This window comes from Triplophysa rosa, linkage group LG3 (genome assembly GCF_024868665.1).
Source record: "Triplophysa rosa linkage group LG3, Trosa_1v2, whole genome shotgun sequence".
Lineage (NCBI taxonomy): Eukaryota > Metazoa > Chordata > Actinopteri > Cypriniformes > Nemacheilidae > Triplophysa > Triplophysa rosa.
The window spans coordinates 7,537,505-7,561,522 of NC_079892.1; the positions used below are offsets into that span (position 1 = coordinate 7,537,505).

A 24,018-nucleotide genomic window follows, 5' to 3' on the forward strand; every position below is an offset into this window, starting at 1 on the left:
TTTCGAAGCACAGCGGTGGCTGGCGCAGGACTAAGATGTCGCCATGTTTTCGTTTCTTGGCCGGAGGAGATAACGTATTTACGAAACGTGCTCTGTAGAGCAGTTTGTCCGTTTAGGGCTACTGTAGAAACAACATGGTTAATTCCATGTAAGCGGACCCGCGGTGTATGTAGATAGAAATAGCTCATTCTAAGATAATAAAAACATAACGCTTCATTATGTAAGGTCTTTATACACCTGTGAACACATAGTTACGTTTATTATATTGCATTTCTGTCAATAGATCCTGTAAAAATGACACACATCACCTTAAATAGCTGTAACCATGTCGTAACATCATTCAATTTGGGAATTATTTAAACTGACTGAATCAACTTTTTTAGAATCACATGCTTTACAATGCATTTTATATATCTGTTTCTTCAAGGGAGGCTCCATTCAGAACAGACAGTCCAAGCGTTGCCTGGAGCTGGTGGAGAGAACTGAAGTGGAGCACGGTCACCAGCTGGCTCTTCAGACGTGCAGCAGTCAGAAATGGACAATTACCAACATATTGCCTGGCAAAGTTTTATAAAGGACTGAAGTAACCGCTGGGTTTACAGAGAACTGAGAAATGTCCATTTACATACATGGATGTTTAATGAGATTAAGGACAGGGTTTTTTTACTCTGGTATTTAACACTGGACACACCTTGATGTCAGGATCTCAAGGACATTGAGACATCTACTGATGATTTATTTTTCATTTTGACCAGAGTGTTTGGAGATGGTGGTACTTGAATATACTGTAAATGAATGGAGATTTTCAGCTGTGTGGTTTAGGGCTGCATGGCTCCAGTATATTTAAGCACTTTTATTTATTTCGCTACTGTGTAGCACAAATGTAAAACTTTTTTTTCTACGTGTCTCAGGTTTGTGAATGATCGTTATGATATTCTATGGGACAAAAGTAGAAGATATTTTGTGAATGTAAAGTCTTTCTAAAAATATAAAAGAAGACTTTAAGCGTCTTTCTTTTACATTTACATTTATGCATTTGGCAGACGCTTTTATCCAAAGCGACTTACTTTGCATTGTACTATACATTTGTTTCTGACTATGTGCAATCCCCTGGGATTGAACCCATCACCTTGGCGTTGCTAGCGCCATGCTCTAACCACTCTTTGGAAAAAAAGGTTAAAACAGCTAAACTAGGACTAGAGTGAACTGGTTTTCTTCTGCCAAGTGTGTTTTAAACTAAAACTCAGAAAGAAATGATGATAGAAATACAAAAAGAACTGTTTGATACTTTATTACTTTTCACCAGCGTAGATTCATTGGTATAAAAACTCATTTATGCTCAGGCAGGTATCTGTATTCATCCAAGGAGAGTTCTGGCAGAGATGAAAGATTCTCATTTATAGCTCACACAAAGTAATTTCTGCTTTAGGGTTTTTTCTCCCGTTTTTTTGTCATCTCATAGGTGATAAAGCCGTCATTTTAATTCAAGTAGGCACATTTTAACAGAACTCTTAGGCTGCAAATCTCACAGAGCGCACAATCCTGTAACCAGGATGAACAGTTGAATGCATCATTCTTTGTGAGATGGTTTACCTTGGAAAGGCAAAAATGATTGGATACAAAAAAGAGAACAGACAAAATTCTTGCTTTTGGTAAACAATACTACAAAGTTGGTTGCTCCTGATAATGGCACGATGATAAATTTAAAACTCATTTTCAATTTACTTTATTTAAACAATGTTATTAAGCAATTTTAGGAATTAGGACATTTGTCAGGACATCTCAGACTGTATTCTTTTTTATTCATCTAAACCACAGCATAAAACCATTTTGACAGTTTGACTATTTACTCCACATAGACCCATGACAAAACTTTCCATCTGAGATGACAAAACAGTTTTTTGACCTTGACAGGAAAATCTAATATTTTTGTCAGGAAACAGGACAACTAACATAGAAGCTATTTATTTTACAAGAGCTTCTTGGCCTGGAGATGCAAGAAAAATGTTTCATTTTCAAGAAGTTTTCATTTTCTTCATTACACTGCTTTTAAAACCTATAACAAAAATTCATTTTCACCTTGTGCAAAACTACATCAAGAAATTTGAAAACAGAAAATGACTTCTCTTAAATTAAAATAATAAATAAAATACTATATTTTAGTATACTATACTATACTATACAGTACTATATCACAGGAGTAATACTAAAAAGATACAAATTTGGTCATCATTTACTCTTATTTGTTTCAATCCCTTTAAGGAACAAGAATGATAAAATAGGAATAGAAATAGAACACCCATGAGAATTGCAAGGCTGCAATTACATCACCTAGGACAGGGTTGGGAAAGAATAAAAGACATCTGTTTTGGAAACTGTTGACGTGTATATCCCCTCACAATACCTCTACATCCACTGATGGATTACTCGAGTCTACGGTATAAGTATAAATTGTTCAGGGCCCACAACAAGTAGTACTGACGTAAGTGGTGCAGAATTCTCAGCTATGAATTCAGAAATGTTCCTATTTCACTGTGTCAGTATTCTAATGATCCAGTGCATGACAATCTAGGAGCATCTCAGGAGGTTATCAGCCCTGAAAAATTGTTGGGTTAGCACTTCTGAACCTCTTAATCCCACAGGCTAAAGCGATTAAATGAATGAATACCCCATGAGAACATACTTTATCTATAACCATAGTTCTGCTGCATGGAAATTGTGGATACTAAGAATATTCGATTTTTTCAACAGGATGAAAATACATAATTGGTAATTACATAATTCAGTCAACATTAGGTAAAACTTGTTAAATCTGAACAATTAGTTCTTTGTGTCTTCAAGACATTTACAACTATTGATATGTAAAATAATATAAAGTAATATAATGACACAACAGCAACAAATATAGACACACAAAAAAAGATACGGCAAGCTTCAATATTATCTTATGGATGCAAATAGTCATTTCTATCTGGTGTGAGCTGGTGCTGGTCTGTTCAGACATTTCAGGAAGCACAATGCTGTTTGTTTGTTTGTTTTTTGTTTATCTTGCTACAGGCATCCCCATCTGAGCATGGGGGTATTACTGAAACGAAAAACAAAAGAAATAATCGCGCAACAACCACAACAATATGTTGCTCAGTCCAGGTGCAGGTGTCTGACGTTTTGTGAAAACGCTCCATGTGATCCACACAGCAGGAACATGCATGGCTCAATTTAATATTATGTCAGAAAAGCTTTCCCCAAGGCAAGAGCCCTTAGGATTAACCAGATCTATGCACCAGTATCCCTCGGGTTCTTCATTTCTGGAATCTTTTACATTTAACATAACCCAACCAAACATGAAATGTTTAATACATTAGTGTAATCTGTACAAACCTAACAACCACTGCAGGCTGGCAAAATGTAAAGGATTGTGTTTGTCAAATGAAAGTTTAATATAAAATTATTGATCATGTTTATGAACTGAAGAGCAGATATTATGCAAGCAAGTCTATTATTCCATTTATTTGCTAGAGGATAAAGTAAAGCAGTGAAACGCTTTGTGTCTCCAGACAGAATAAGTCTCGTCGGTATTGTAAGTCCCAGACAGAAAAGCAAACAGCTTTGAAGAACAACAGAATAGTGAGATTTCACATAGCAAAACCAATCGATTCTTCAAAAGTCATGGCCCATTCATGAGACTTGAAAGGCCTGCCTTTGGTCTGAAGTGGATCTGTTTTATTTGACATGCTTGGCAGGTCAGTGTATTGAGAGCTGCTCCAGACCACCCTCACAGTCTTCTTCACAGAGATGATCTCGGACAGTAGAAAGGTAAATTTGGCAAAGAATTTAGCAGTGTGCCCAATTCATGGTTGAGTGTTCCACGTACATTTTACTAGAGACATCTAGTGGCGATATAAAAATCTTTGCAGGGACTTCTGTTGGTTGTCTCTTTTGCAATACGGAAGGCAAGAGCACCACACACTGGCATAGTCCATAGAAAATGTTTTAAAAACGTTAAAATGCCTCATTCCTTACAATTAATCATGGTTTTACTAACCATTGTCTCACTTGTAACCAGTGTTGGGTAAGGTACTCTGAAAAAGTAATTAATTTCTAGTTACTAATTACATATTCAGTAGAGTGACTAGATTACTGTACAAATTACTCTGTCCAAAAAGTATTTTAATTACTTATTACTAATTACTTTCTATATCTTATATCAACTTGATTAGTTAAGTGATTAAAGGATAGACACAAAACTACTCTTAATTCATTCAGATAAATCATATAAAACTATATAAAGTATTCTTATTAACTGAGTAAAGTATTACAAATGTGAGAAAGATACATTAATGCATGCATTTTAAAAGTAGACTTTGAATTTTAATGTCAATTTCAGCATTGTATACATTACACAGTATTTAGTTCAATTATATCTGAAGTAACTAAATTAATTAAATTACAGAAAAAATAAGAGTAATCCCTTACTTTACTTTTAAGGGAAAAGTAATTAAATTACAGTAACTAATTACTTAGTAACTAGTTACACCCAACACTGCTTGTAACCATAGTTTAACATTGATATTTGTAGAACCAACTATGATAATAAATCCGTTAAAAACTATTTTACGACAATAAATTACCAAAATAAAACCATTGATGATTGCTTACTGGCAGCAACACGTTATTTACTTAAGTAAAATTTTAGGACAATTTTAATTAAGGTTAAAAACTCATTATTTAAATGTGTTTGTCTGCGGCGCTGCTCAGACCAGTCCGCGTGACATTAAAGTATCGCGAGAGTGATTCGAACTTGAAACGGAACCTTTCAACAAGGAACACAAAAGCAGGGAACATATTTACAGACGCTCCGCTTTTAACATTTCCGGCGTATTGTTGACATCAACCGAACGGGAAACAAGCTTATTTTTCCCTCATACACATTTTCCGGATATGTCTCAGCATGCATTAAGAAGACTCATAACCGGAGTTTTTAACGTGCAGCGATCTGAAACTTACCGCTCAGCCTTGCGTGTTGGAAGCTGCGTGAAGATAAACAAGAGGTGTCGGTCTGATGAAGTGAAGGGCAGTGAGGAGTTTGATGTGTCCATTCTTGAGTTTCTTGTTTGTCCACTGTCCAAAAAGCAATTGAGGTATAATTGTCTATTAAATATGTAATTTAAATCTTATTTTATAATAGTTATGATTAACTTTATTTAGTTGAGCTGGTGTTATACAATCTTACAAATATTTGTACAATAATAAAATATAAAAAATAGCTACAATAATATGTATATAAGTAATGATGTTAGCACCCAAAATGAAAGAAAATGTGAATGTTTTTAAGTAGAACTTAATTATGGTTTACTATAATTGTACTAATAACTACTTTATATGTGTTTACTTGTATGTAATTTATTTCTTGTTTTTTTTTTTTCAAGGTACGACGAAAAGAGTAATGAACTAATAAACGAGGAGCTTGGCATCGCGTATCCCATCATTGATGGCATTCCTAACATGATCCCACAAGATGCTCGAATGATCCAGAAAATGGAAACCTCTAAGAACCCCTCTGAATCTTAAGAACTTTAATAAATTCAGTGAATTTTCTGCAACAATGTTTTTCTCCTTATCCACAGTGACTGTTCTTGTGCCACTAATATCCCTGACTGGACTGTTTTATTCAGCTAGTGTGGATGAAAACTTCCCTCAAGGCTGCACGAGTACAAACAGCTTGTGCTTCTATAGTCTGCTGTTGCCTGTAACAATTCCTGTGTACGTTTTCTTTCACCTATGGAAGTGGATGGGAATCAAGCTGTTCAGACACAATTAGATTGTATCATTAATTAAAAAAAACATGGAGACTGGTATATCCTCACAACATACGACTATTTTAATCTGTTATTGTGAAGAATGCTTGTAAACAAACTACACATGTTTGGTGTTCAAAAATATTAAAGGTACACCACAACGTGTTATTCAGAACATGTAAAATTTAACATTAAATAAACAATAATATTAAACAAACTGTCTTTGCCTAAATGTGCACAGAACTAGGCTGTATTTAATATGAACGTAATGGTAAATTACATTCGATGTTACTTCTTCGTTTTTTTCTCAGTGCTTTCTGTTAGCTTCATCAGGGGGCATACAGGCTTTGGAGAATCATAACCCTTCACCTTAAAAAAGAAAGACTCGTTTAAGCGAGTCTGAATGACTTTAAGTTGGGAAAATTCACCTTTGGTTTTGGGCACCATGTCGCCATCCTCACTTGATGTGTCTGATATCTTTAATTTAGGTTGACCGATACAACTTGCAACAGGATGCTTTGCTGGTTGATTTGCCCGCTGCACTTGTCTTGCTCTTTTCGGCAGTCTCAGGTCCATGGGTTCCTCGGTGAACGTGGAGATTTTCTGCTGCTGCTGAAACCTGAGGCAGTTGGCAACTTCTGGGAAGGTAAAGAAGTTTTCGGTTTGAGTAGCTGCGTCAGCCGTCATCCTACATGAATGTTCCTCTTGCACCGATACAATAGTGACGTCATTGCCACTGGCACTGCTGAAAAGATTCAGGTTTGGTTCAGAGAATGATTTCTGTGTGATGAATAAATCTTGGCTGCTCATTTCTTCCGCTGTAGTTTGAGATTCCAAGCTGCTTTCTCCTACAAGCTGCTTCCCCTGACTCAAGTTTCCTGAGTAAATAGCTCTCGGCAAGGATGTAGCAGAATTGTAAGCATTTCTAGTGGTAAAGGGTTTTACATGTGTGTCTGCAGCTTGGCTCGGCTCAGGTGGCAAATTAAAAACGACTTGCTTTTTACTTTTGTCGTTCTCTACCTCTTTTACTCTATTCAGACACCCGCGCTTGCTTGAATGTTTTGGTGCCGGGTCTGGAGAGATACAGATGACAGGGTGGATCTGATGTGTGAATCCGGTGTGAGTGCTGCTTGACTGTTTGAGCTGGTTTTCAGATTTTGGTGTCCTGATGGGAGGTAGCAGCTGGAAGTCTTCCTCTGGTTTGATTTTATTTTTCTTTGACTTTTTTCTTTTTTTACAGTCATGCATTTGTTTAAAGGAAACAGTGTCATGGCAGCCATCCTCCAACAAGATGTCAGCTGCACGCTTGGTTTTACTCTTGTCTTTCCTTTCTTTTTTCGTTTTCTTGGATTTCTTATTTTTGTGGATCGTGGATGCTTCAAAAACACTGTCAACATCAGGAGCAATTTCCTCCACAGCAAATGAAGCCATTTCTCCTATAAAAACAATAATATAGCACAAAGGTCACGTGATACATGTTTAAGTGGTTTTAAAGGCATTGCTGCACTTACACATTGGTGTTCTGTTGGGACTTAATACCCCAAGTATGAAAGTTTCTGTCTCATTATGTCAAGTGTCATTTTTTAACAATATTTTTGCAAAGTGCACCTGTTGATTTAATAAATATTTGCATTACATATTGCAATTTATAGAATAAGACTTTATCGACAATGTCGTTTATTACCAACTGTACTCCTACCTGAGATGTTGCGATTTTAGTGGGTCACCTTTTCTGTCAGACCAATGGACCTTCAAAAACAGACGCCTAGTTATAAAACCAACTCTCAGACTTTAGTCGATAACTTGTAAAACAAAAGTTGTGAAACACTTTTTAATTTAATAACACTACGTTCACGGATACACAGATAACGTTACTGCGTAATATTTGTTACTGTTAGCAGTCCACTTGTTCAACTGAGGATGAAGTTACTGCATACTACATATTCTCTGTTAAGTTAATCATATTGAATGTACTAAAATGTCATAGTGGTAGTAAAACAGGAGGATAATGTAATTTCCATACCTGTTACATCGAACCATAATACAATCCGACACTTTTCTGGAAGTGCGCCACTGCGCATGCTCGTAACGACTAGAGCGCGCACACAAAATCACGCGCCAGACGCGTTTTGAACGCGAATGTTCTGTTAAAACGTAATAACAGTAAATGTTGCGTTGTATTTTATTGTATTGTGATAGACGACGTGTAAACTCTTGCCCCTGGTGTGGAGCGAAAAGATGCCATTTTACAACTATCCCCATTGCTATGACGACGAGCAAGTTTTAGGTGACCTTTTTGCCTTTTGGTCCATTAAGTCTACGTCGGCTCGGCCATATTCAACAGCTCTGAGCTCGGCTATCCCCGTTGCTATGACGACGAGCAAGTTTTAGGTGACCTTTTTGCCTTTTGGTCCATTCAGTCTACGTCGGCTCGGTGTGCGTCACTTAAATTTGTCGCTGTGGGTGAAATCATTTTCTGGAAAAGCGTTTTTATCTTCTTGCTTTGAAAAGGCTGCTCCACGCGTCAGAAAACAGCTGCAACTATCGTGATTCTTGCAGCTTTTCTTTTTTTAACGGTTTTATGGGAGTATTAAATGGGACCTTACCTTCGTCATGTGTGTTAGTCATGTCTTTTCAGTCCATTAAGTTAGCTGTTTCTTTGAGAGTTGAGGATAGAAACTCAAAATGATTATAAAATGGTAAATGTATATTCACATAAGGATATGCATTTTAGATCTGCCGTACAAGATGCATTTATCTAAAGTGTCTTTTTTTAAAAGACTTTTTTTTTTAAATTTCCTAAATTTAATCTGTGTCTTCCCTCTACAGTTCTTTTATTGAACTGCATAGCACATGGTGTAGTATTTTGTATTTGCACATTGAATACTTTTGTACAAATAGTTCATGTACATGTGCATTGTCTTGTATTTATGATCAAATATAAATACGTTAGTGTAGACATTTTATTTAAACACATCAACATTTAATTATATTCGCTTTTGGTCTTTTAAACATCTATGGTAATATTTTTAATTGTAAAGCAAATATATGTTGCATTGTTGGGATCTTTTCTTTAAATATGAAGTGTTTACCTATGTGTGACCAATACCTTTGCTCTACTTAAAAACTTTTTGGCTTCTGTGCATGTAAATTGCAACATTAGTGACACATGCCTAGTCTGCCTAGGTTGGTACTCATATGTAGAATACTATTTCGTGGGACTTTCATATAAACAGAGAGCAAGTGAGCAATTCTAAAAAAAACAGATTAAATTCTTAATGGGGTGTCAGTAGGCAATAAAGTCTAGAAATAAATAAATACAATAAAAACTCTTCATGTTCCAATTTCTTAGCATGCAAATGCTCCCTTTATTTGACTAAAACAATTCAGCCTTACTTGTCAACAGATTCAACATCTATTTTGGTTGTCAGATGTTGTATTCAGGTCAGCTCATGCAATAAACAATTTATTACTCAATAAAACCTTGAGTAAACCTGAGAATAAATCTAAAAATAACCACAGTGTTGCACCTAATATAGATTCAATACACAGAGTCACTATATATAAGGACTTGCATGGCTTTTTTCACCTGTGACATGATGGCATTGGGTGTCCTAAGGTCACTTGATATTCTGCCCCTGAATTCTCGTGAATAATCATTGTAGTGGTAACACAAACTGCTAATTCCATGGCTCGCATTGATAAAGCATGAGGTAATGAGAACTGCGCTTTGGCGGTTGAAAGATCCCCCTACCTGCCCCCCAAACGGTCTAAATTCTGCTTAGGATTGTCAAGACTGTGTTAGGGATCTCATGCAAGGGTCAAAGGTCTATTTGCTCGGTGGGTGTCATCTAAACAGCCCATGCCCACTTCGGCCCATAACAGTACAGCAAGGGACCACGATGGGGTCAACCATCTAACACGTGGGCCTAGTCGGGCCATAAATCTTGTGAATCTGGTATGTAAACAACTCTAATTGCTTGCCACCTGTGAAGTTTGTTTTACAGAATGCCAGAGAATGAAACAGTATGCTCATCAACAGGTGCCAAGGAACATCTCCAGAATAAGCGGTATTGGATACAGCTTACATGCACTTCGCTGGTTATTCCATTAACACTTGGATATTGGGTGATGGTGTTTCTCTTGTCCTTTATAATTTATAGGCCGGTGGGTTGCATATTCACTCATGTCATCAGACTGCCTGTTCCCTGTCGTCATACCCCATTTTTTCTCCGGTCAGAAGCCATAGGCATGCTCATACCTTGGAGAGAAACCCTAACCACACCATGAGGAAAGATCTATGGGTCAGACCTGTTTAGGTACTCAAACACACTCTCTGTGTCATGACATAGTCATTCCTAGGCTACTTTTAGAAAACTTCGCTCATACTTACCTAATCTGTCATTCAGTGTCCATAAAACTAGGACAGGACCCTCCGCCTCCCCGGGTGCCCCTTTGGACACCTGTGACTGGAACAGGTTCTTTGGCTCACCACCTGATGAAGTAAACATGTAGCGGCTGTTATCATTTATTTACAATCTGTGCTCTCATGTTTTTTTTTTTGTAAAATGAGAAGAAAAATGTGTTTATACTAAGATCCAATTAAAAAAAAAAAAATCTCTTGTTTTAGCATTTTTGAGGTTATAAGCTGGGTTATTCATTAGAAATAAACCTTATATTTTAGAGCTTCCTAAATTAATTCATATCAAGGTCATATAGAAAAAAATATCATTTAAACAAAAACAGTACATGTTATTAAAATAAATAAGGAAGCATTGGCGACTAACTAAACTAAATCAATAACACAGAATTGATGATGATATTTCAGCATCAAAATACAGTATATGCTAACATTTAATAACAAACATGTAGGCCTAGAATTTTTATATAATAAGTGAAGTAAATGAGGAGATCCCCCTTCCATGTAAAGCGCTTTGAGTGTCTAGAAAAGCGCTATATAAATGTAATTAATTATTATTAAGTAGTCTCTTATTTATATAATTAGAGATACTGTGCTACTTTATTTACCTAGCTAAGCTGAAGCACTGAAACTGTTGTTATTTTTTAAATTACGAATTTAATCATAACTTTTATAAGGTATTGTATCTATTTATTTGTGTGTGTAAAAATGGATCTAAATAAAGTTCAGAAGTTCTTTCTCACATTCAGGGAATTCAAGTTGGTGAGGGGTGAATTATTGGTCGTGTAGAGGTTTTGTCACGCGCATGCTTCATCGTGGGAAAGGATGACATCATCACCTATAGCCTAATGAAAGCGGCTCATCAATGGGCAGAGTGCTATAAAAGCAACTCAGAGACACCAACTCTTATGTGAACTGATTTACCAACACCTGCAAGTGCAATACCTCTCCCGTTATTCAATATCAACAGTGGTGAGTTCAGCATAGAGTTTAATCAAATTTGTTATTGTTTCAACATGTTCATTTTTAGTATTATCGCCTTTATCATATTTTATATAATTTCGTCATCGAATTTAATATTTCGTCATTTAATATTTAAACTACACCCGTTTTTTCCTGTTCATATTGAATAAATGCATGTCTGTTTATTTTATAGCTTCACAAAATGGTTTTGGTCAATCTTGGACTAGTGGAGAAAATTGCTGTATTTTTTTCTATCTGTTTATTATTATATTTTACAAATGCAGAGAGCAAGCCGTTAAGGTTAGTATTTTAAGGATCAATACAATGATAAATGATAAAATGTAAAAACAGATACATGAAAATATAGCGTGGATTATAATGTGATTTTTGTTCTTATACAAAAGCAAAAGGGCTATCAATGAAGTCCAACTTATGCACAATGTTGGTGTGCATAAACACGTGGAACTGAGGCAAGACTGGCTCCTGATGAAATTGCGCGAAATCCACACAGCCTCGGTCAAAAACGCAGAGAAGATGGACCCGGAGCGCACAAGACTCCCTCCAGAGATTTTTCCCATGCTTAAGGATCTAAGTTCAAGAGAAACTGGAGATATCATTCACGTTTTGGAAAAACTAATCGCTCCGTAAAAACAGAATTTGAAATGAATGTCAAACCTGTCGTAATTGGCGTATTTATCTGAACTGTTTAATCCTTATTTATTTTTGTTTTTTATGCAATTATTTATTATTTTATGTATAGTTTTCTATTTTCCCCTTTGGCGGCTTAGCCGTTTTGCCAATGCTCTAAGCTCTCCTATTTAGCCTGTTATGCTATATAAAGGCTTTTGTAATAGAAATAGGACCAAATGTTTCTTAAGAGAAAAGTAGACAAAGCTATTTTAAAGAGTCTTATTTTTATGACAGTATTAAATAAACACAAAATCATTTCAGCTTTGTTTTGTCGTGTTATCGAAAGCTTCCTTCAATTTCTTCTGAATGTTTTGTCACGGAATACATTTAATTAAAAGGAACAATAAAAGAAAGTTTGCTGTTAAATGCCAGCAATGAATGTGTGCTCACCAACAGGTGCAATATACGAGATGTTTGTCATATATTCTCCAGAATAATCCGAATTGGATAAAGCATCTTGATGATTATTAAAACTCATACTGCTGATCTCTCGTGTGCTTTTTAATGTATTAAGTACCCTGATAACATTTGTTAAAATGTTTTGCCATGTTTTCCTGTTACCTTGTAATTTATTGCTGTCGTTTTCTCTAAATTATAGTAATAATTAACATTATTATTATTATTATAGCCTAAAGCATGCTTATTTGTTTTAAATAGCACGTTGTCAGTTAATGCCATCTTTTAAAGTCACTTAGCTAAATCTCAGGACTATTTCTCAATACATGCCCTATATTCTATTTTTGCCACATTGTGAATATCACGCCTTGTATGGTAGCAATGTTACAATGTTTCAAAAGCAGCGTGATACACAGAAGGTTTCACTTGTTGATTGGACGCGAGGTGGTTTCTATAGCGACCAGCGTGCGATCTCGCGATATTTGGCTTAACTCCCTCTACTCGGTTAGCCATGTAGCTTTACCATATCTGTAACTACTTTACCCTGATCGAGGATAATGATGAGCAAGAAGCTGATGTACATCCATGGCAGTAAATTACCAGCTATTGACATTTCTTAGGAAGGACGCGTTTATTAATCACAGACAAAGTTAAATTAAAGAGGAACAGGTGAGAGATCGTCTCGTTGTGTAGCGCTCACTTTAGGAGGCTAACGTTAGGTGTAAAGGTGCTAACCGGATAGCGCGTGTGAAGTAGCTTACGAAGATAAGATATTTGGCTATAATTTTGGACTTTTCGAGAAACAATTTAAGCACTTATCTCGACAAGTAGTTAAATTAATACGAATTGAACTTGTAAGTAGAATGTTAGTGACGTGACAAAAATGACGAAATAAGAATACGGATAAAATTTAGTGTAAAATTTTACAATGTAATCTTTTAACATTTACAAAAAGAAAAAGTTGAGTTTATTTATTCATAATGTAATATTTATTAATATATTTTTCTTGCACATTGTCTTTTTTGTCAGACTTGTTAATAAAAGTAAAACATTTATTTTTACAGTCTATAGACAATTATACCACTTTTTGTGTATAAAGTTTAGTGTTCTTCCTGATTTCTGTTGTGAGTATGACTGGCAAAAAATAAGTTTTTAAGTGAATTAGTTAAATAGAAAGCAGTTTTTTTTGCACTTTGTAATTTTTTGTCATATTTTTTTGCTTTGTTAGATGACAGCTACAGGCGTGTAACTCCCATAATATCAACTTGCTTGAGATGGCAGCACGTCCCATCTCTTATGACAGCCAGTCTAGCGACTCAGAAAATTGGGATCAAAGGACAACTTGTAGGCCCAGGAGAATTTGCAGACACTCAAGGTAAGACAGAACCATCATAGTTTATACTAGTCATGTGTCCACCTGCTGTCTGCCTTCTCTGTCTGTCTTCCAAAATACTGCACATGTATTTGAGTTCTGAATTCCCCCCACTATCTTTTTATTAACGTTTCCATGTTGGCACAAACATTTTTAAACAGAACAAAAATAAAATATTTATTTAAAAAAGAATTTAAAATGTATTAAATATTTATTTGCAGCATATTCACAACCTTTAAAAAAGTTATGGTCAGTTATTTTCATTCACAATAAAAATCACTTTATTTTTTTAACTCAATATAGAATAGCACAAAACTATGGAATAACTGTTATATTTTAGCACCTTCAGTTTTCCTTGCCTATAAAATTTGCAGAAATGTTTTCTTGCCATTTCATCAGTCAGCTTCTTGAGATGCTTTTTTAACAGTATCCATGTTGTTCCCATCAGACAGTTCCCATCTATTCTGGGCTCTTAACGGAAATTGGATTACATGTTTTTTTCTTATATATATTTATTAAATAAAATGTTTGTTTTCAATAAAAAAATATCTTTGCACAGTTTTATTTTAGTTTACAACACAATTTTAATACTTGTAAGCGTATGCCTTCAAATCAAAAGGTCTGTAAGGTCAATAGAAACATTTCACTCAAGTGACCCTTAATTTTTTAACACTACGTATATATTTTGGTATAGACAGGTAGCTATGTATGTCTGTAGTGTCTTAAATAATTATTGTTTCAATGTCTAAATTGGTTTGCAATGCATTATGATGAAGGCAGCGTCGTTCCTCGGGCATGATGTGTGAATAACTGAATAATTATAACCTTGTACACAGCTTGTGTGCCTTTGTGTGCTTGCGCCATCTGCCGATCGGCCAAAAATAGACAGAATGTACCGGTGTAGTCGGAACAAAGGCAATTAAGATTGTGTATGAATGAAAGAATGAACAAAAGCGTTGGTGATGTACTGTCGGGATCACGTTTATAAAGACATGTTTTTTTCTCCACAAAATATTTATGTTAAATACTATGTTTGGGAGTAGATAGGTGAGGTTTATTGTTCTTCATGTAGTAGACTGGTCCGTCACAAACACGCCCTTCATTACTGTTACAGGTTATTACACAAGCATAAATAAAAAATCGAACGATTAATCTAAAACGATAACATCTATTGATATTAAACCATACATTCGCGAACAACTTAATTCATACGATTTGCATTACTTTGTATACGTTAACTTAGCCTTTATATTGTGTACCGCTTTAAACTTTACCGAGACTCGGTCACATATTGTACAAATTCCAGTGTACACGTGGTCATTGAGGACATTTTCCAGTCACCACCGCGTCTCTTTATCAGCCCCTTGTCATCGCGCACGAGACAATCTACAGTATCAGGAGATGTTATAAGAGGTCGGGCTACGTCATCAAGGCTGCCTCCGCGTGCCACAGTAGCGGAAAAAGCGACCAGCCATTCATGCTCGCGCGAGCGTCTCCGTCAGGGTACTATGCTACCGTCCCGCAGTGCCTCGCGCCGATGCTACCTGAGGGCGTCCTTTCTTTCCGAAAAGCAACCTTTCGAGGCCGTGCTCGCTGCGAACAAGTTAACTCGGATTATGCTGAAGTTTGAAAGTAATGCCCGAGGATGCTAAGTCGGCTGGCAAACCTTCGGTGTATGAAGAAGTCCGGGTCCTTTGCGCGTTCATTCATCAGCTGTTTCCCTGCTGCTTTGTCTTCAAGAGAAGCGGGTACGTGCATGCGCTTCATTGTGTGACTGTCAGAGCGAGTAGTTTTGCTCAGAAAACAAAGTTGACTGTGTAATTATGAATGTAATGTTATTACATTAGACGCCGTCTGTGTCTTAAAATAGAGAGAAAGAGACGTTTATATTTATAGATGCTATTTAGGGAGCAGTTTCTTGATCAAACATTTTGTCGTCTAGAAATGATTTGCACACGCGTGTGGATGCAGTGAAGCTGCAGGAGCGCATTGTCTCTGTTTAACATTAGAGGAGCAGTGTCACTGTACTGAATTATTAATGCCACTTTCTCTGTAAGTAACAGAATGCAGTGTGCGCCCGTGGTTAGCTGGAAAAATCTTCAGTAGAAGTAATATTTAAAGTTGTTTGATCTTTGCTGAAGGAACGATCCTCTATTGGCACTCAATATGATGATATTGCCCCCTTTGGGCATCCAGACAGGCCATCATTCTAATTCATTGTGAGCTACTTGTTTGGCACGCTACCGGCTGATGCAACAGAGATGGCAGAAAGTGTCTCGACTTCTAATTATGTAAGATCATGGGTATAATTCCCTGTTTTTTTCCACTGATGCAGTGAAACGTCTCCTCAGCACCTGACACAATTAAATGAATCCATCCTGTGTGCTGAATGAAATAGGGTGCAGCTGAAGTTCAGGTTTCACCATCACATGTATGGCTGTGGCAGCTAAAATAGCAATCGGATTACAAGACAGAGGATGTATTGGTAGATAATTGTTTTGCCAGGGGTACTAGAAATGCTTTTGATTGTTTTGCTAGAGATGGTTTTTGAGTTCAATATACGAAATGCAAACCGGTTATATTTTTATTTCTTTTTTATGACCTGATCATAATCAAACCAGATTAATAAGCATTATTTTGAATAACAGCAACAACAAGAATAATATTGAATTAATAGTAACCATAACTACAAAACTATGTATTTTCAATTATTATAGTAACCATAACAACAAAACAATATATATTCTTAATTATTAGATTTGTTTACAATTATAATAAATACATATTAATAAGCATTGTATATAATATTAATTTGTTGTTATGTAAAAATAAAGCACTCTAAAGCATGATTTAGGAAAAAAAAGAAATGATAAAGATCATGATTTTAACAAATAATTGGTGTTGTCATATGTTTTGCGGCAAACACAATATAACTTACAGCCAAACAGATGCAGCACAACTTATTGAATTTGAAGGCTCTGTTTGGTTTAGTGTTGTGGGCAGTTACGCTTGGGTTGGTTGAAAGGGTCACATAGCTCCCGGCTGGTGCAATCACAAAAGCGAAAATAAACCGAGGGGTTCAGATTTGGCAGCACTTTCACTTGTATAAAACACACCCTATTTCTAGCCTATTCATCATTTATTCAATGAGAAAATTCTGCCCCCTGCATGCTTGAGTGAACTCGTTTTCCTTGATGTTTTTATTGCAGGCAAAAAAGAATATCAGCTATATAGCGAATATCATAAAGGCACATGTTTTTATGTGTGTTTTCAGCCTCTGTCTGTGCTCAACTCCAGTCTCCTTGATTCAAGGGCATCTGCTTTATAATGATCCTGCTTCGGCCCCTCAGGGGAATGAGTATTATTACGAGGAAATATTAACAGCACCTGGTCTGTGCTTAGGGAGTCTGGAGGTTCGTTTTATATTCAGAATTTAAAGTGTGGTGTATGTGTTATGATGGATTTGTGTTTTTGGCTTAAGAAATGATGCCCTAATTAGAATAAGGGAACACCTGGGCTAGTTGTCACACTTTTTACCTCTGCGATTATTTTTCAAGGTTTTTATTTAAAAACTGTTTGTGTATAGGCTTGTACCTTTAAGTATTGGGTGCCAAAAAGACATGTTGAACATTTCCATTTAATCCATTATAAAAATGTCATTTAATGGGGTAAGTTGTCGCACGTTAACAGATCTTTACCTGAATATGTTGTTCAGTGATTTTTTTTGTGGTTTTCTTTTTAGCTATAGCAAACGTTTTAGTTAGACTAAGAGTAGAGTAGAGGATAGACTTTATGAAAAATATAAATTTATGGTTTTGAAACCAGCATGCAAACATTGTATTTTGTAGAGTTGTATTTTTTAATTAAAATTGTATGTTTAGTAAGATATCCCTCTTGTGACACATAGCAATTTCCAAACTACAAGACATATTTAATTATTAATGTAGCTAGGCACCCGAAAGGACAACGTTCAAATTTAAACCCCAGTCACTTTGTTATGAGCAAACCCTGTGAGATGGATAAAATAAAACAACAAGCGAGAACAAATCATCCATGATTGCACAAATCAATACAGCAGTCTGTTTGCCTCCCCCAGGCAGATTATGCTGTAGTGAAAGCCAACCTGCCTGGCCGTTCTTTTGTTTCATGCAGTAGGTTTCCGGCAAACAGTAAAAAAAATTGCGCTTTGCTGTCACTGCACTTCCTGCTTTTAGCGATGAAAGCGCATCTCTTTTAGAGCCAGGAGTTCATCCAAGTTTATTGTTGAGTTCCTCACGTTGCAGAGATGCACGCGGGCCACCCCTGCCTCGCCAGACGATTGCTCACGTGCGTATCTGACTGCGTGTCTGCTCTTCCTTGCAGCGGCCAGCCGCCGGGAGCTCAGCTGGAGGGCGAACTAGCGACAATGAGCCTTCACGGAGCCAGCGGAGGAGGACCCCTGGAACACCACAAGGAGAGACGGCGGTCCGGAGATCGGTCCAGGGACTCTTCACACGAGAGGGGTGAAGGACAGCTCACCCCCTGTATCAGAAATGTGACATCACCCATACGCCAGCATCTTAGCAGTGAGTTCTGAATTATTCAATTTCTGGAATAATTCTGTTACATTTTTATTTCAAATTCACATTTTTGAATAACTAACTCTGTTGATTCCACAGATCGTGAACGGGATTCTGGCTGCTCATCGCGCTCCACGAGTCCCAGACCTCACAAAGTGTGCACCTCCAGTCTGCTCTACAGCGACTTGCACAGTAAAGCCTACAGCTCGTCTGACATGATCTACGTCTACGAAAACACCAAGGAGGGCACTCGCAGTTTGAGGACCGGCGAAAGAGTTACTTTAATCGTGGATAACACACGTTTTGTTGTCGACCCGTCCATCTTCACTGCCCAACCCAACACCATGCTCGGCAGGTTCGATCTAAATCTGCCAACTCCTACATTTAATTTGTTGTAATGTGTTGACCTGTCGTAACTTGCGGGGCTTGTCTTTAAGGATGTTTGGCTCTGGAAGGGAACACAACTTCACGCGGCCTAATGAAAAGGGCGAGTTTGAGGTTGCTGAGGGAATCAGCTCCACTGTGTTCAGAGCCGTTTTGGTGAGTGCACTATGCTTTAAAAGCTTTATTGGGGTTTTAAATATCTCTTTGGCCTAGTTTACCGCATATTGATTAAGTGCCGGATTAGACTTCAGGATCAAAATTCACATGACTTCAGCACAAAGCCGACCAGTTTGTTAAACCTTATTTCAGATGCGTTCCGCATACTGTGTAAAAGTGGCAAGTCAGCACATCGTTTTCCCCGATGTCTGGATTCTTTGTTGTCTTTAAAGGGATAGTTCACCTAAAAACTACTCATGTTGGTTGAAACCTGTATATGACTCTTTCTCCTTGGAAGATGAAAGAAGGTACTTTAAGAAATGTTTCAGTGGTTTTGTGTTCATACAATGGAAGTCAGTGGGGGTCAATGTTGTTGGGATACCAACATTCTTCAAAATATCTTCTTTTGGGTTCTGCAGAAGACAGAAAGTCATACAGGTTTAGAATGAAATGAGGGTGAATAAATGATGAACGAATTTTCATTTTAGTGCCATAATAGGAGTGAGCAAGACCACATATAATCCCTGTCCTTCTGAAACCTTTTATCTAAAATCATAATCATAAATCATTATTATTTATCACTTTGTCAGTGGGTTTTGCAAAAATCTAACCATTTAAAAGTACTAAAGGTGCTGGTCAATTTTGTCAATCATTTAAAAAATACGGTGTTTTTAAGCACTAAAGGAAATTTAGACATCCAAGGTTTCAGAAAGACAGCAACAATATAAAAAAAGATGTGTGTTGTCTACACAACATGTAGTCAGGCTTGATTCTTATGTCTATAAGCATGGTTTACAATAGCTAAAATATTTCACTGGGTAGAACTTGCTGGTGTTTTGGGATATTTTTGCCGATGGATTTGTTGACCGCAATACCCCTCTATGTTTTCGAAGTGTGATGCGCAGAATTATTACATTTACACTTATATTTATGCATTTGTCAGACGCTTTTATCCAAAGCGACTTACATTGCATTGTACTATACATTTGTTTCCAAGTATGCACAATCCCCTGGGATCGAACCCATGACTTCGACGTTGCTAGCGCCATGCTCTAACCACTGAGCCACAGGAAAGCTTAATTTTGAATCTTATGTCAATACAAAGTGTTATAGTAGTCTAATTATGATAATTAATTATGATGAACTAGAAATTAATAATGGAAACTACACAATTATAAAGACACTGTTTTAAGTTAAGATACTGTAAACATTAAAGACGTCATCTTTGGTTATTGCAGTCAAGTTTATGTATTATGGGTAGCGTTGTTTTCCAGAAGTGAAATACTGACCCAAATAACCATGTAGTTTTATGCAACACATTTACTCAAGAAGAAAGTACTAAAGCAGAACATTGCCACCATTAACTCTTCATAGTAAACTAAAGAAAACCCAGAGCCTGTTCACAAATGCCCTATTTTGGCAGCATTCTTACCTTTACATTGAAATTCAAGACAGTAATGAGCTCCTAAAACGTTTATTTAGACATTGATGTGATGATGTGAATCTCTGCAGTATTGAAAGGGTTAAGCTTTTACCACTCGAGGCTCAGCGCCGTGGAAAAAATCAGGACGACACACATTAGAGTGCACTACAAAAACAGCCATTTCCAACCTTTTTTTATTTTGTGGGGGGAAAGTGATTTCTCCGGTGTGTTGTTGCCGTGCGTATAGCTGAGGCCGTTCCACATTTGATTGGCTTTGAATGGGTCGGTGAATGTGAAGGGAAGCAACAGCAGGGAGTGTGTGTGTGTCTGGCATCGAAGCCATTTGCTTCTCTATGGAATAAGTGCTGTTTCAGTAATGGCTGCCTGTTTGTTTTTCCTCTGCATCTCTCCCTTTTAAACGGCAGGATTACTACAAATCAGGGATAATCCGCTGCCCCGATGGGATATCCATACCGGAGCTGAGAGAAGCATGTGACTACCTTTGCATCGCTTTCGACTGTAGCACCATCAAGTGCAGAGACCTCAGTAAGTATTCATTAACATGACAATCCAGCTAAACGGATTCGCCTTTTTGCGGAAAATGCACTGATCGCCACGGCAACTGGGAAACTGGATGAAATTCCCAGTGTTTCCGATGTGTGAGGATGGTAGATACGAGTATGCAAAAGTAGGGCAGTGGCGTATCTGAGCAGAAGTGGGTCACCGGACGCGCTTTAGATCAGAGCTGCTTTTTTAAAAAACTGCATGTGCGCTTTGCATTATATCATTGTGTTGCTGGATCAGGTTACGAATGAATCATAACTGAGTCGTGTCGACTGCAGGTGCACTGATGCACGAGCTGTCTAATGATGGCGCCCGGCAGCAGTTCGAGTTCTATCTGGAGGAGATGGTCATGCCTCTGATGGTGGCCAGCGCTCAGAGCGGCGAGAGGGAGTGTCACGTGGTGGTGCTGACGGACGACGACGTGGTCGACTGGGATGAAGAGTATCCACCGCAGATGGGAGAGGAATACGCACAGAGTCAGTTCACTTCTAGCACCCACACTTCAATTACAACCCATTAACTATGTGTGAGTCACAGTCCCGCTGCATTGTGGGTAATTCTCAGGGGGCTATGAGAATCGATCGGTTGGGGTATTTAGCCTTGCTCATTTAAAGTGTGCATCACTATTATTGCTTATAATTGGGGGTTCTGATAAATCACTCGTCCTGAAATCTAAGGGATAGAATATAGACAGACATTATAGAGGGGATCAGAGAGGACGTTTGTCAGTAATGTGTTGTAATGGGGTTTTGCACTTAAGGTGCTTCGCTAAATCGCTTTCTGTCTTTTTGTAATGCAGTTATATACAGCACAAAACTATACCGGTTCTTCAAATACATTGAAAACCGAGACGTTGCCAAGTCGGTTCTGAAGGAGAGAGGTCTGAAGAAAATCAGATTAGGCATTGAAGGTAAGAGATGGAATAACAGGATGTGGATGAAATGGGTTCGATTCAGTTTCTGCTGCCCATTTACACTCGCAAGTTGCTCTTTAGGTGTTGACTGCTATTTATCTCACCAATTTGTCTGCACTTCTATTTGTTATATGCGTACAGTGGCCCTTAACTCGTACAGATGTATAGATTTCATTGCATTGAAATATCAAACCTTTATTTACCTTAACTATTTTTTAAGATCGTAAGAGAATATTTCCTGTTAATTTTTTACTGATATAATTTTGTTGCTCTGCTGTTAAAATTGTTAATGTAAAGTTTTACTAAATGCCATGAAATTGATACATTCGTATTATATGTGAAAGTACATATGTACTTCTGAAACCTCATATCTCCGTATTTCATGATTTTTATTTTTTGCCATAATTATTAGTCACCTTTATATTTGTCACTGGGTGTGCAAAATGTCTAACCAATAAAAAGTATTAAAAAGTGCTTTTCAATTTTGACATCACAGTATTTAATAATTTAAAACGTACAGTGTTTGTTTCATTTCCTGAAAAACTGTGAATTTGGACGCCCGAGGTCTCGTAAGGACATGCTTATTAAATGAATTTTTACCATGTTCACATTTCCACTCAGGATATCCCACCTACAAAGAAAAAATAAAGAAGCGACCCGGCGGGCGTCCAGAGGTCATATATAACTACGTCCAGAGGCCCTTCATCCGCATGTCCTGGGAGAAAGAGGAAGGCAAAAGCCGACACGTTGACTTCCAGTGCGTGAAGAGCAAGTCCATCACCAACCTCGCTGCAGCCGCTGCCGACATTCCCCAGGACCAGCTGGTGGTCATGCACCCCGGGCCTCAGGTGGACGAACTGGACATTCTACCCAACCACCACCCCCAGCCCAGCCACCAGTACGACCCGGATTCAGATGCCTCGTCGCCGGCCATCTGACCCCGCCCCCTCAGTACACCACTTGCCACTCCAGCACTGCAGAGGCAGGTCAGCCGTTTCGGTGCCAAGACCGCATTGCCTTTCTTTAAGTCCTCTCCCGCCTTACGAGTCTCAAAGACTGATCGCTACATCAGCACAAATGTGAAACGCCCTTTGTACACTATGACTTTCTTTCCCCTGTAGAATGCAACCGAAGGAGTTTTTTATTTGGTTAGACACCTAAGGTGAATCAAAGAAACTCTGTTGGTAATCACTCCTTTGAGTAGTGTCTGAAGAGTTTGTGTGTGTGTGGTGCTGTAAGGCTAACGCTATTAAACTTGGCAATAAAAATGAGCACAATCCACTCGCCTTTTCTGCACTGCAAGACAGATCGTGACGTCTAGAACGGCCCCGTTAGAAGAAACAATGCAGATGTTGCAAATATACTGGAGCCTTCTAGTTGCGTTGAACGCGGCATAACGGAGCACCTGTGTAGCACCACTGTGATGCATGGAGCCTGAATGAGTTCAACTACTGAAGTGATGTCACATATTTTTATTGTACTTTTCATTGTAATGTTATTTGTAGCTACAGTCGGGTGCTGCAAGAGACGCAGAGATAATCCTCTTGTGTATCGCATTAGAAATGTTCTTTTAATAAACATGTTTAAATCAGTATGTGTGGTTCATTTATTTGAATTATGCACAAATGGCATATAAATTGTATTTGACTTTGGATAGGTATTTTACAAAAAAAATATATATGTAGAGTTTGGTTCCAAAATGAGACAACTCTGTTTGCAAAAATCATGTTTTTTATCATGTTTTTGTGTTAGCTGTATTTTTTGAGTTATGGCTTAAATAAAAACAAACCAACTGCAGTTTGATTGATATTAATTGGAATGCACAATAAAAAAACATTTTTGGAATTTTGGAACCAAACTCTTCTTATATAACTTTATGAATGTCAAAATGCCCCACATTCAAAAGAAAATGTTAATATTAAAATTAATATGCAATTTTCCTTAAATTATAAAAATGTGCTTTATGAGGTTAAAAATGCAAGTAATCGTAATGGTGCTAAAAGTAGGCTTATTTTTTCTTGCAAAATATTTGTAATTCTGAAATAAAATATGACCACCTGAATGGCTGTAATTGAGCTCATAATCCTGAACTGTACTGCATCTTTTATAAAGCCATCATCTCCTTTCTCCTGACAACACATTACGCTTCTTCAAAGATTTCACCACTGGATGGCAACATAGGACAAATATATCGCAGCCACGGACCAATCAAAAGCCAGAAACACATCAGGCATGAGAGTACCTGCAGTTTTTCTAAAAAAAAAATGGACCTAATCTACAAAATGAACAAAAGCAAAGTATGACAGCCAACAAACCTTCCTTTGCAGTCACTATTCAAATATACCATTCCATTAATTGTAGGTTGTGAGTCAACAATAAAGTT

The 24,018-nt window shown here is 37.4% G+C and overlaps 4 protein-coding genes and 1 long non-coding RNA gene across 8 annotated transcripts in view; 4 read left to right on the plus strand and 1 right to left on the minus strand.

The window, feature by feature from the left end:
• galnt18a (UDP-N-acetyl-alpha-D-galactosamine:polypeptide N-acetylgalactosaminyltransferase 18a) overlaps nt 1-989 on the plus strand; it is a 46,290-nt gene extending 45,301 nt beyond the window's left edge. The window contains exon 11 of the mRNA XM_057329773.1: nt 428-989. Coding sequence (XP_057185756.1) covers nt 428-574 — 147 coding nt within the window. The 3' untranslated portion in view covers nt 575-989. The remainder of the gene's footprint in view (nt 1-427) is intronic.
• Nucleotides 990-4,850: 3,861 nt separating this feature from the next.
• zgc:162634 (uncharacterized protein LOC555881 homolog) lies at nt 4,851-5,694 on the plus strand. The gene is made up of 2 exons (XM_057329063.1): nt 4,851-5,138; nt 5,427-5,694. Exons 1-2 carry the CDS (start codon nt 4,939-4,941, stop codon nt 5,566-5,568), a joined length of 342 nt encoding a protein of 113 aa, XP_057185046.1. The 5' UTR covers nt 4,851-4,938; the 3' UTR covers nt 5,569-5,694.
• Nucleotides 5,695-5,819: 125 nt separating this feature from the next.
• Nucleotides 5,820-10,284, minus strand: si:ch211-176l24.4 (uncharacterized). 3 transcript variants are annotated; one of them, XM_057329060.1, is made up of 3 exons: nt 10,189-10,284; nt 7,495-7,544; nt 5,820-7,231 (listed from the first exon to the last, which is right to left on the minus strand). In XM_057329060.1, exon 3 carries the CDS (start codon nt 7,224-7,226, stop codon nt 6,084-6,086), a length of 1,143 nt encoding a protein of 380 aa, XP_057185043.1. In that variant the 5' UTR covers nt 7,227-7,231; nt 7,495-7,544; nt 10,189-10,284; the 3' UTR covers nt 5,820-6,083. The 3 variants fall into 3 exon arrangements, with proteins under 3 accessions (XP_057185043.1, XP_057185044.1, XP_057185042.1); XM_057329061.1 differs by lacking the exon at nt 10,189-10,284 and adding an exon at nt 7,819-7,843; XM_057329059.1 differs by lacking the exons at nt 7,495-7,544; nt 10,189-10,284 and adding an exon at nt 7,819-8,756.
• LOC130551470 (uncharacterized) lies at nt 8,800-11,181 on the plus strand. The gene is made up of 4 exons (XR_008962619.1): nt 8,800-9,865; nt 9,959-10,114; nt 10,205-10,298; nt 10,965-11,181. It is a non-coding gene; the product is annotated as an uncharacterized LOC130551470 (long non-coding RNA).
• Nucleotides 11,182-12,769: 1,588 nt separating this feature from the next.
• btbd10a (BTB (POZ) domain containing 10a) lies at nt 12,770-23,227 on the plus strand. Of its 2 annotated transcripts, XM_057330429.1 has the most exons (9): nt 12,770-12,933; nt 13,493-13,639; nt 17,999-18,201; nt 18,295-18,550; nt 18,633-18,735; nt 20,584-20,704; nt 21,001-21,198; nt 21,522-21,632; nt 22,257-23,227. In XM_057330429.1, exons 2-9 carry the CDS (start codon nt 13,539-13,541, stop codon nt 22,571-22,573), a joined length of 1,410 nt encoding a protein of 469 aa, XP_057186412.1. In that variant the 5' UTR covers nt 12,770-12,933; nt 13,493-13,538; the 3' UTR covers nt 22,574-23,227. The 2 variants fall into 2 exon arrangements, with proteins under 2 accessions (XP_057186412.1, XP_057186411.1); XM_057330428.1 differs by lacking the exons at nt 12,770-12,933; nt 13,493-13,639 and adding an exon at nt 14,952-15,384.
• The last annotated feature ends 791 nt before the right edge of the window (nt 23,228-24,018 follow it).